The 13504-nt window shown below is 42.8% G+C and overlaps 1 protein-coding gene across 1 annotated transcript; it reads right to left on the bottom strand.

Annotated features, from left to right (window-relative positions):
• Positions 1 to 10497: 10497 nt before the first annotated feature.
• LOC114912574 (protein BTG2) lies at positions 10498 to 13045 on the bottom strand. The gene is made up of 5 exons (XM_029260092.1): positions 12880 to 13045; positions 12025 to 12203; positions 11746 to 11883; positions 11209 to 11497; positions 10498 to 10632 (listed from the first exon to the last, which is right to left on the bottom strand). The coding sequence occupies exons 2-5, from the start codon at positions 12195 to 12197 to the stop codon at positions 10498 to 10500; spliced, it is 735 nt and encodes a 244-aa protein (XP_029115925.1). The 5' UTR covers positions 12198 to 12203; positions 12880 to 13045.
• Between the last annotated feature and the right edge of the window lie 459 nt (positions 13046 to 13504).

The raw sequence follows: 13504 nt of genomic DNA, 5'->3' as shown, positions 1-13504 counted from the left end.
TTCACCTCCCGGATCTGAAAGGCCTTTTGGACGAAACTCGGGATTTCAGTAAGTCTGACCTCAGGGTACCATCCTCAAGCCAACAGCCAGGTGGAGAGGCTTCAACAGGACACTGGGTAGTTTCTGAGGAGCTGCTGTCTAGAAAGACCGCACCAGTGGGTCCGGTATCTCCCCTGGGCTGAATATGGGCATAACACGCTTACCCATACCTCTACAGGTGTGTCCCCCTTCCAGTGCATCCTAGGGTACCAGCCTCCTCTGTTTCCCTGGCAACCTGGCTCCAGCGACGTGCCAGCGGTGGACAACTGGTACCAACCAGCAGAGAGGTGTGGGAGGCAGTGCGGCGACATCTACTCAAGCGGCAGACCCAAATTAAGCAGCATGCGGATCGCCGTAGATGTCCCCTCTCTTTAGAACCTGGAGAGAGGGTGTGGCTGTCTACCCGGGGTCTCCACAGACCGTACATGGCCAAGAACCTCAGCCCGAAATACATCAGCTCATTCAAGGTCATCCGTCAAGTCACCCCCGTTTCTTACCACCTGCAGTTGCCACAGCATTTACGCACACACCCCACATTCCATGTATCCTTCCTGAAACCTATGGCCACCTCCCTACACCAGCCCGTTCCAACGGCGCCGGCTCCGCTGCCACTGCAGGACGAGGGCACTCCAGTGTACACTGTTCGAGCACTCCTGGATTCCCGGCGGCGCAGTGGGGTCCTTCAGTATCTGGTGGACTGGTAAAGGTACGGGCCAGAAGGACAGAGTTCGGTGGCAGCACGGGACATTCTTGACCCTGACCTCATCTCAGATTTCCACAGGGACCATCCGGACCGGCCTGCGCCCAGACCACGGGGCTGTCCTCCCAACCGCTGTTGAGCGTCATGGGCCACTCCTGGAGGGAGGGGTACTGTCACGCCCACGCCGCCGAGTCAACACAGAACACCTGGGGCACAGCACAGACAGCTGCATAAAAGTCAACGTCAGACAAGAAGCTGACGTGGAACCTTGTTCAGTCTTGTGACTGCAATCTTGCAATCTCCTTGCAACCATTCATCCCTTTCCTGTTCCCTTAGACCTCTCCCTGTCCCACTACCCTACTCTTTGAACCTCTGTCTCCTTACGATCATCGACCTCTCACCTGTATACTGACCTTGCTTTTGGATTGCCCCTTTAAAGACGTCGGCGCCTCAATGACCTTTCCGCCTGTCCCGTAACGACTTCTCTTGGATTTCCCGTAATAAAGCCCTCATTCCACTCTGCACTTGGGTTCGCCACTTCCTTCCGGGACTGAACCACGAGAATTGCTATATCTTTGTTTTGAAAAGTATGTCAACCCTTATATTTAGTAAGTGGTGGGACCTCTTTATAGGCAAAAACCGCAATATAATACTTTCCGTAGCTGCTGATCAGGTCTGGACAGTGGTTTTGTGGTACTTTGGCCAATTTCTCAACACGAAACTGTTTCAGTTCATGTTTATTTTCAGGATGTCCTTTTTGCTTGAGGAGTCTACTTCAGATATTAACACAGCCTCAATGTAATTAAGGTCAGGAGTCTAAAATACAGAATTTCTTCTGTTTGAGCCACTCTGTTATGGATTTATTCCTGCATTTTCGATCACTGTCATGTTGCATTACCCAACGTCTGAGTTTTAGATCACAGACAGACACCCTGACATTCTGCTATTGAGTTTCCCGAAAAAATTTGGAATTCATTGATACCGCAGTAGAGGGGGCGCGGTGGCGCAGTGGGTTGGACCGGGTCCTGCTCTCTGGTGGGTCTGGGGTTTGAGTCCCGCTTGGGGTGCCTTGCGGTGGACTGGTATCCCGTCCTGGATGCGTCCCCTCCCCCTCTGGCCTTATGCCCTGTGTTGCCAGGTAGGCTCCGGTTCCCCGTGACCCCATATGGGACAAGCAGTTCAGAAAATGTGTGTGTGACACCTCAGTGATTATAAGCCGCCCAGGTCCTGAGGCAGCAAAGCAGCCCCGCACCATTTTGGTGTTAGTATGCAGTGCTTTGTTTTCTTCAAACACAACACTGTACAAATTGAGGAAGAAGTTCAGCTATTCTGTCATCAGTCCACAGGATATTGTTCCAATAGTGCTGTGGAACATCCAAGCGATCTTTAGCAAACTTGAGATGGGTACAAATGTTTTTTTGGGGAACAGTGGTTTCTTCCATAGTAACCTCCCATGAACACTACTCTTGTTCAGTGTTTTTCTTATAGTAGATTCGGAAATACAGACATTATCAAGTGCTAGAGAGCCCTCCATATCCTTAGCTGTCACTAGTATGCCCTTGCACTGGTCTTTGTGGGACACCCACTCCAAGGGGGGGGGGAGGGTAGTAATGGTACTGATGAAATGGTATTTCTTCCATTTGTCAACTATCTGGCTAACTGTGCACTCATGGAGGCTTTTCGTCTGCATGAAAGTCCTAAGGAAATTCTGAAGGTCACCATTCTCGGAGTTATACTGTATACATGATCATTCCAGTGAAATATTGTAAACTTTCTATCTCAAGCCCTTGCTCTACGTACATAGACATATCTGCAATTTCTCAGAGTACCCTGTGCTGTTAATAAAACAAAAAAGCCTTTCAAATCTTATGATCTTGAACAATTTCTTCTGAAATTTCTTTTGATTCAATCTTGCTGTGTTTCAGCATAATTTTGTTGTGAAGAGCAGTTAAACTTGTGTTTTTTTGTTTTTTTTTTGTTTTTTTTTTAAATTGCAGGGCAAGTCAGACCCACATGTGAAACACCTGACTCATTATTTAGAATACCTTACTCCAATTACCTCTTTTCAAAACATAACTATCTTAAATGTCCATGTACTTTTTAATTAATGACTTTGTTCAAACCATTTTTTAACTTAAGATATGGAAATGTAAGCGTGTGTTATTTTTAAAATTAGGCTGTCTTTATTATTATAATGTAAATGAAGTTCAGATCACATTTTAAGTGCCATTCATGCAGAAATCTATGTAATTCCAAAAGCGCATTCATTCCAGCAATGAATACATAAATGTAACTATTGACATGTTAATCATATTGAAATAAAATCTAGAGCACAATCTGTATATTCTGACTGAGTTATCCAAAACCTGTAAAATTTGACTTGTTTGGTTAAATGTGTGTTTACGTAGATATTTTTGAACTCAAGCATCCACACATACTGATTAAAACCACTTGCCCAAGTGGGGTTGCAGCAAACTGGGGCCTAACCTGGCAGCACAGGGCACAGTGCGCAGGGGGGAGGGGACACACCCAGGGCGGGACACCAGTCCATCACAAGGCACCCCAAGTTGGGTTTGAGCCCCAGACCTGCTGGAGAGGAGGAACCAGCCAAACCCACTGCACCACCGCACTCCCCCCTCAAGCATCCAGTCAATCATTTTCATCATACGTAAGCAAGAGAATAGCGGAATAACAGTACAATAATGTTTACAGCGTTTGATGGGGTTTGTAAAAAAAGATACTGCGATGGCATACACACAGTGCAGCCTATAAACAAGTATATATTAAAAGGAAGTTACACTTAGTATGCCTTCAAGTTTGAGCAACTGAACTGCTATTTTGTAAAACACATGACATACTGTATAAACAGTTTGTATCAGTCCAGTACAGCTTTCCAACCATAGAAGATGTTAACATTCTACTGCAGTGTACCTGTTTAATTCTTCACAAGTTTTAGTACTTCACGCTGTAAAAAACATTTATTCCCACTATCATATTCACTTTTTATGAAGGTTAGTAAATCATCATTAGAGATGCTAAAATCATCATTTGAAAGTTGCTCTTGTCAATAAATCTTTGTGTTTTGTGTAATTAAAATTTGATATAACTACATTTTTTGACTAAATTTGACTAAATTGTGCAACAACCTAAGTTTTTTTATTAAATGAAAGTAAGCGGCCACTGCAATATGTAGCTGTTACTATGACACCACCTATAGGTAATGAATGCAATAAATTACAATAAAAGTGTGAAATGAGTAAATAAGCCGCACTGAGTTAAATTTTAATCTTCACAAATTTGATTTTAAATGTTAAAATATCAAGTTAAAATCTTGAAAATAATAAAGTTTTATGTAAGGCTAAAAAACAACGATTTTAGAAACCTGGCTATAAATGTCAATCTCTGAAACATCACAGTAATATTCTGAATTAACAACATCTGAAAAGAGAAATAATTCACAAAATCCTGGCTTTTGACTAAGCGGATAAAACAAAACTCAGAACCAGTTTTTCAAAAGAATTTTACAGCAAATAGGAGAGGCACAACATTACGGATAATTTAAATGGCATCCCAAATAACAAATGCATTCAGCTGTGATTGTGCTTTTAGCACTGTATTGCCTCAAATTTTTATCAACTAATTATCTGTGGCATTTGATCATACATTTTTCTGCAGTTACTGCAGTTTTCTGCAATATTGTAACACTGTATAACAGTCAGATTCATTCCATATGAGAGATTATGGGAAAATTATTAGAATTTTCCACACTGGAAATTATATATGTCTCCATAGGGTTAGTGAGCCTCTGACCTCTTTGCACTCTTTTTGACTTTTAAGAATCGTAAAAAATGACTCCATCCTGGACTGTTAAAAGCAATCAAGTGTCTCCATCGGATACTGCTGTAAATGCCAACAGAACTTTGACTCTGTAGTACCATCTGGGGAACAAGGAACTGGGGTCCAGCTCCCAGGTACAGGTAAATATTGAATCAAAGTCCAAGGGCTGAGGCTGCAAGGCAAAAACTACTGTTGATGGGCCACAGATGGTATAAGTACTGCCACCTGTCTATCTGTTGATGTAAAAACAATGAGAACAACTTTCATTTTAGAACACACCAGTGTTGAATCAATAACAAAAAGGGGTTGCAGCACATTTTTTTTCAGCATTGTGAACATGGGCACAGTGACCACTTGCCCTCAAACGGGGGTCCATTCAGGGTCCTGCTACGGAAAAGCATATGTCTATGTTTCAGCCACGTTTCAAATATCTAACAACCACAACACAGGCAACCAGTATTTCAGCTAAATTAGAAATTACTTTAGCAGAATGCAGGATTTACAATTTGATGCTGCAACCATTAAAAACTGCCTGAATTCTTCAGCTCCATGGCCTTGTGCACCAACACTTCGGTCCAAGTATACAACTTTGTTCTGTTCCCCAGAAGGGATGTGACATAGTGTGATACAGAAGGAAATGAAGCAAACATATTTATGAACACATTTTTTTAAGATGGGAAATCATTGAGCCATACAAATGTCACTTCAATTGATTAAATTTTAAAAAGTTTGAATTGAGGACACTTTAGATGGGGGTACTGCTATCAAAACTGAACATATCTAAGTAGCTTCCTTTATGTTTTCAAATTCAAATTCAAATTTTATTTGTCACACACACTATCATACTTAGTACGACGTGCAGCAAAATGCTTTTCCGACTGTCCATAATACATAGTAATAGTAGAGATAATAATAAGTTTTCGTCTACTGCAAAGGATTATTGAGATTCCGTGTATTTTCTTGAAATAAAACACTGTAAAACAATTTGAAGAAATTAACATCACGCCGCTGCATCTCAAAGTGTTGGAACAGTTGGATGTTAATGACATTAGCAGGCCAGGTGATTAAGACACAAAGCTCATTCCACTTTTGGGAGCTATTCTAATGAAACGCAGTCTCTCATACATGTTTGAAATAATTATCTGGACACACAGTTCACTGACTCTCTGTGGATTTTAAAAACAATAGACCCTCAGCCAACCACAATTTTCACCACAATCACCACTCTTCTTTACATGAGCAAAAGTATTTACCCCAAATTAGGATTTTTCCCAGCTCACACCTCCTGTCCAAGGCCCTTATCCTCTCTGTGCTGTTACCATATATGGTATATATAATATGGTATACCATATATACCATATAATATATTAGTGCTTTACACATCACACAACAGCAATCAGGTAGTAATAATCTTTGCTCAAGATTAACAAGAAACCAAAAAGTGAGTTCATCAAATCTAAGAACAATCCAGCTACTTCAAAATGACACTATTATCAAAACAAAATCATTAAACTATTGATAAGCATGAACATTACGAAGTGAACACGGCATGCAGTCAGTCACTTCTTTCCCAAGCACACTCCTCATCATTACACGAGAGTTGTTCAGGAGTGCACTTTGGTGAGCTGAAGGACATCACCCCCCCAATACCCCCACCCCCGCCCCTATTAAAATGCATAGTTGTGTCCTCATGTGTTTCTGTGATTAGCATATTCATTAAACTGACACATTTCTTTAGTACGACTTACATTGTAGTGTTACCTACCAGATTTTCAAAGCTGGGTACTTAAGTGGAGCAATAAAAGGTAAGTACCTCGCTCAAGGTGCAATTTAAACCTGCGAGCTATCTGAAGAAAACAACTGTAACCACTATGATGCTTAGCTGCCCCAAGAAACTTTCTTACTGGAGCAGGCACAAACACATAAAGCGCCTCTATTACTAAATTAAAGTGAACAAAAAAGAAAACATAATTCTCGATCGGTCTTCAGCATAAGTTATAGTCGCCTGACCTTGGTAAACAAGTTGTTCACCCTGCTTCAATTCCTTCTTGCCGCACTTTTGGACCATCACCTGAACATCTGTACACAACATGAAGAGTCTTACTCACTACAGCTGAAAAAATGTATACCTCTACCATGTCGTTTCAGATGAATGTTGTCTTAAGGTTTTCTTCAATATAAAGATTGTTGTATTTGTTCCTGACGCATAAGTCATTCACTGACATGCTGTCACTGACGTTCACAGAAGGTGGCTGCTGCGCCACAAGCTCCTTGCATTTTTGCTGTATTAATTAATTATATAAAAATATATGCAATATTAGGGGGTGCGGTGGTGCAGTGGGTTGGACCGGGTCCTGCTCTTCCGTGGGTCTGCGGTTCAAGTCCCGCTTGGGGTACCTTGCGATGGACTGGCGTCCCGTCCTGGGTGTGTCCCTTCCCCTTCCGGCCTTACGCCCTGTGTTACCGGGTAGGCTCCGGTTCCCCGTGACCCTGTACGGGACAAGCGGTTCTGAAAATGTGTGTGTGTGTATATGCAATATTAGGGGGTGCGGTGGCGCAGTGGGTTGAACCGTGGTCCTGCTTTCTCGTGGGTCTGGGGTTCGAGTCCCGCTTGGGGTGCCTTGTGACGGACTGGCATCCCATTCTGGGTGTGTCCCCTCCCCCTCCGGCCTTACGCCCTGTGTTACCAGGTAGGCTCCGTGACCCCATATGGGACAAGCGGTTCTGAAAGTGTGTGTGTGTATATGCAATATTATTATATAAATTCCGTTTGTCTGAGCAGCGGACAAATCATATATAAATGCATGTTGAGTGAACGGGGAACAACCTGTTAATCACAGTTTTCTTCAAAAGAAAATGTAATAATTATTATGCATCACGGTGTGTTGGAGGTTCTATTCAGCGTGCTCCCGTTGGTGAAGTATCGATTACATGACCTTTGTACGTGATGTGTTCTGATGAAGCGCGTATAAATAAAATAAATAAATAAATGTTCTTTGTTCTTCTCTTCCGGTTTAAGAAAACCGACGGTGTGAGCGTGTACTTTATTACCTCCGTTAAGTATGATTAATTTACCACTTCTCTAACGCAGAGATGGCTGCGCCAACGGTGTTTCAGGAATGTACGCAATAATTACTTATGAACTTGAATGGTTTTGAGGGGTGTAAGGCAAATTCTGCATAACATTAACTTAACAATTTTTAGAAATTTACAACCTGCAGGTCCAACCACTGGAACACGACCATCATCGTAACCATTAATCGTGACTGATTACCTTCTTTCGGCACTGCAGTGCAGTGCAGGCGTCTTCGGTTTTAGTCATTATTTTCATATTTCCCTATGCCGGCTATGCTAGGTTTTGCTTTTATCACTTTACACCTGCGCCCGACTCCGTCTTGACACACAGTGATTCAATAACCAGGCGTGAGAAATGTATTATGAGCCTTATTCTCTGAATTTGCCCGCATTTATGGTTAAAACACCCAAGACAACAGGCGACTGCAAAGTGACTCAGCAAATGCAATGCTTTCTCGCTGTGAAACCGTCGGAAAAATTCTCGTGAGCTGTAAGCCATTCAAAAGCTGGAGAAAATACCTGCAGTTTTTTTAAATTTTTTATTAACCAATTCGTACTTGCGTTGCTCAGCACCGAGTTAACTTTTTCAAAACCCCTCATCCAGTTGCATAACATCAGTCCTTCTGGACGTCAGTCTTGTGGATTTTTCATTTCTTTTGACACGAATGTGTTAGATGACCAAACTTCTCAAAATTCATTAATTCTTTTCCAACTCCACCACCTGAAACACTCACTGTGTGCATCTAGAGCCCATAATTGAACATGCTTACATACTCTTTCCAAACAGTTCAAATAAAACGCAGAAGTGAACTAGACAGCAATTTACTGAATGTGTACAATAACAGCATACTGAAATGTGTTCAAATTATAAAAGAAAAAAAAAATGGCCAGACCACAGCTGACGCCCAGTGCAGCTGAATTATACCTACGCAGTTTCGTATTGAATTTTATTTTTGGAATTATTTTACATTTACATTTATTGATTTAGCAGATGCTCTTCTCCAAAGTGACGTACATCTCTGAAAATACAATGATTCAATGTCTGCATTAGGAGAAAGAGAGACATGGTTGCATACGTGTGATTCTGAAGTAAATTTTGTTGTTTTCTTTCCACTATATCTGAACCAATGTTCATCTCACCAGTAGCTGCATAAAAGGCAGAATAGACGAATTCTGATCACCTTCCTACAATTTTTTTTTAAAGATACACAAACATTTAGTACAATACAAGAGTAGCAGCTGTGTACAGTACTACAGGCCTATTTGGGCATGGTCATAAAGTTATACTGCATGAACATTTACACCTTACATCAAATTAAGAGATCATAGGCAAAGTGAATCTGGAAGAGGTATTTTCAGACCCTTTTTAAATGTGGACAGAGTTTCAGCAGTCCTGAGTGAAAGGGGGAGGTCGTTCGACCACAACGGAGTCAGAACCGAGAACCTCCATGCTTTACCTTTCGTGCATGAGACCACCAAGCGGGTGGTTTCTGCGTAAACATGGAAACAGGCAGAGAGAGGGAAGTGGTTGGCCGAGGGAAAACAGTGATCAGAATACGGAGGGGACAGGAGTACATACGTGTGTTGGAAGACAGCTGAGAGGAAGTCCAAGACCTGCAGTCACTAATGACATTAGGGCTCCTGTACACAACTCATCGTATTCTGTGTAATTACTTGCTGCTATTACTATTAGTGCTTTTGCATTTTGTCACTTTTAATTCATCTTTGTCTTTTTTTAGGTTAATTGACCAGTTGTTATACATTGTGTGGAGTAGAGCATGTGTTAAACCGTTTTGGAATGCAACAATTGTAAGAAATGTTTACAGAAGAAACAAATGAAAACCTGTAATCACAATGGAGGAACTAGCAAACACGAATTTATTTGCTACATGGAAGCCTGGTGAGAAAAACAGCATCTACTGCAATGGCACCTGTCTAGTGCTTTTCGGGTCATTGTGCACTGATGGACAATGTATTCTTGTGGCAAGAATAAAGTGCTGGTATTTTGATAGGATTATTTTATTTTGAGACGAGTTTGCTGTGTCTTGAGAGCTTTGGTGCATTCTGGACATGAGATGAACAGTTGTGCCAAGTTTCATATTGCTGTGGGGGGTTGTGTGAAGATTTCTAACAGTGAACTGCGGGGAAAGGTGCTTCCGAGCAACTGTAAACTACTGTAAGTGAAAAACAATGCTTGCATTAACGTAGATATTACACCAGCTTCCATTTACACTTTCCTTATAATCTCAGCCTATGTACACAATCAAGACGAGCAGAATAATCTCTCCAATTCGTATTGCAGTGATGTTGATTGTAGAAAAAATAGACACTGATAAAGTGTATGCTTATAAGGAAATATAAATTGAAAGGAAGACACAAGCAAGTTTGTTTGAAACATTATTTAATCAAATGCGTACTACATCTACAATATACAACCACTGCTTTTTGCATACATTCAGTTTAATAAGTACTAAAAATGACATCAGTGCAGTGTTTTAATGGTGCAGTATGCTACATGATTAAAATTCGTTTACAGAGCAATTACACTGAGTGACATTTGTGCAAAATCCACATTGTGGAGAAGTCAAAGAGAAGAACTCCAGTAGTCATGCTGTAGGCAAGAATATTTCCAACAGAACAGCAACTTTCTGAATTACGCTCCTTAGAGGAACACGGTCCAGAACACACTTCTGCACCACAGTGTATGTAAAATAAACTTAAAACCCAGCATTCCAGTCTCTTTGCAGTCCCCATGGCCCCAACTAGCTCATAAGTCCTGTGCCACTACTGTGTCGATCCATGGGCATCGCAGCAAATGCAAGCAGAGCTTTCACCAGCAATGTGGCCTAGATCACGACGAACTGCGGATCAGCCTTTGGGTACGGGTAGATGTAGTATCCGAGCATCGGGGCCGAGTCTACTGGGCAGTCTGTGTTGCAGATGATGCGCCAAGGACGGGAAACAGGTTGGTGTCCGTGGACCTGTGAATTAAGACAAAGAAGAAAGCAGAACATTAGCTTTTCAGATCATTAGCGATGGAAGACAAACTGGAACTAACAAAGGTTCTGGAACAGTTTGTTTCGCATTACAAATATTTCTCTGTGTGACAAAGTGACCACCTGTGTGACATCACAGGGCTCTACTGAAGATCCCACTGTGAGTGCCAGGTTTATATTCATATATTTTTCTCTTTATGTGTATATTCCCATGGGTTGTTAAGTTGCTAATAGTATCACTGGAGGCAGTTACTTTAGCAGAACGCAAAATGTTCAGAATGAAAAGCTCTACATGCAGTGGGTTGGCAGAGTCAGACAGCACTAGCGATTAGAGACTAATGACTTGACCGTTACTGGTCATTGTCCCACAAGGACTAACGCTGTAGAAAGAGAAATGTACCGAACCATAATTGCTCCGGTGATACATTCTGTTGCAGAAAGGCGTAAAAGTAGAGCTACAAATAATATGTAAGTGAACAAACGACAGAAGTGCTTAGGCAGCATGCATACCTGTATATACATTGACCCCCTCAAAGGACCATCCAGCTTAAAGGCACTCACCTGGGGCAGGCGTCCTGAGCCTGACTGCCGTAACTCCCGGACCCTGGGCCCTGAAGCGTGTAAGCAGAGTTCATCCTCTTCTTCACTTTGCCTCGGCTCACCCACTGAAGCGGCTTCCTTCCCCTGTTCCTCAGAGTCACTTGAGACCACCGATTCGCAGTCGGAAGAGCTGGCCGAGTGGCACTCAGAGCTAACGCTGCCTTCAGTTTTCCATGGTCCCTCGTACCCTTCTCCCATCATCACTTGCTTTTCAAAATGGAGTTTGAAAAAGGACTGGTCTTCCTTCAACCTTGAAGAAAAACAAAGCAGAAAAAGAAAGGTCGGTCTCTGTCTATTATTACTTGAGCGTATCACCTCCCTCATCTTTCTTCTCCTGATCTCCTGAACTCCTTCTCCTTCTTCTCTGCTGTTCCCCACCCGTTCACTGCATCATTAAGCTTTACCTAACGAATAGGTTCGGTTCTCTGCAGGCATGAACGAGGAAGCCGGTGCTCCACCCGTTCTCTGTAAGTTTGAAAGCAACGAGCTGCGACTCACCGAACGCACACTTCCTCGGGATCGATCCACACCGTGATCTCGGGCGGCAGACCAAGCTCCGCCGGACTGAGGTCGCTCTCCTCACAGGCTCTCAGCACCGACCCGTCCAAGGGTCCGCTGCGGTTAATCCTGATGCACCTGGGAATAGACACAATGGCAGGTTGCACAATGCAAGAGGGACACCTTCTTAATCATTTTAGTCATACTGCCTGTGCCCCATGAACCGAGCAGCACGCGTCAACATTGTTGCGTGGCTACACAACTCTTCATTTGTGTTACCTGAACGCCTGGCCCCTGCCGGGGTTTTCCGGGTACCAGTGGCTTGCGTACTTCTCGCACAGCAGCTCCTCCAGCTTTTCCGCAAAGCGCCGGGCTCGAACTTGGTCCACACCTCCCCGTCTTTGGGCAAGGTTGCTCAGGAAGTCCACAGCGGCCCTCACTTCTGTCCTCATTGCTCACTGCAGGGATGGAGTTAGAGAGAATTTAATACATATATTCGTATTTATCGCACACAGCTAATAGTACCCGAAAAACAACGAAACACGGACGGAGCGCGACAAACACTAGTAGCAGTGGCTGTCTCCTCACTGAGGTGCCCAGACAGTACTTCTCAAGTCAACGGCTGGTTTTCAGACAAGTGCAATGAGTGCATTACATCAACAGAAGTAGAACAGACTCGGATGCAGACGGCGCGTGATTCTGAATTACAGTTAATTTGTCACATTAGAAAGTGCTACAACTAAACATTTAATTCATTCTACGACAGAAATCACTTGTAAACTTAACTTGCTCGCTTCTTAAATTGATACGCTAGTAAAAGTAACGGACTAATAGCACTTATTTCAACAAGACTCGTTTATTATTGTTTTTATACCTATTATTATTATTAGCTGTACTGAAGTAGTTGCGCACCAAAATAAACGAATGGAAACATTTTTTTCTCGGCATGATCTGAGGCACTACAAATATATATAAACCCAACACGAGAACACGAGAATTGCACGTATCGAATATATCGCGGAGAAAACGGCAATAGTTTTTTTATGTCGTTATATATGTCATGAACCTGGCTGGCACGCAAAAAAAAAAAAAGTTGGTACTACTACTAGCACTGCTGCTGGTACTGGTACTGACCGGTAGTTTCATAAAATCCGCGGCCCGATTCCTCCGTCTCTCCTTTCCGACCCTTTGACAGTCAGTGGCGTAATGTTCCTGCTTAGTGTATAACAGCCCTCCGTCTGAGAAGAATAAGTAGTGTCAGTCAGTGCGCTCGCATCCCTTTTAACCCGCTTCGATAGTACAGGACACACCGGCTCGCTATGACGTCAGCATGCGTCGCTCAAACGGGTGCAGCTTCCGACCAATGATCTTTCATTGTCATCACTTTTAGTCAGAGTGCAGTCTTCCCCCGAGATACTCCCATTCCAGTTACTATCAGACTACCACTTCAGGAGGTGTTTCACTTTAAAAGCCCTGCTTCCACTTTCGAGGCACTTCCACTTGTATGGGCACCGAATTTATTCTTCTTAGAATAAAGTCGGTGAAAATCCTCGTACGCTCTGTGACTCACCCGAAACATGGAAAAATGTGCTTAAGTTAACAGGGTGTAGATTGAAATAAACGTGTACACATTTTGTTCATCCCAATAACTAGGCAAGGAAGGCGCACACTGACTCCCGGAATACAGGTACAAGTTCAATGAACTCATCCTTGTGCATCAGCTCAGACTCTCCACTTTGATTGTGGCTTTTAGGCTCCT

The sequence above is a fragment of the Scleropages formosus genome, chromosome 18 (genome assembly GCF_900964775.1).
Source record: "Scleropages formosus chromosome 18, fSclFor1.1, whole genome shotgun sequence".
NCBI lineage: Eukaryota > Metazoa > Chordata > Actinopteri > Osteoglossiformes > Osteoglossidae > Scleropages > Scleropages formosus.
Note: the sequence above shows the minus strand (reverse complement) of the source record. Positions and strands in the feature narration are given on the sequence as shown.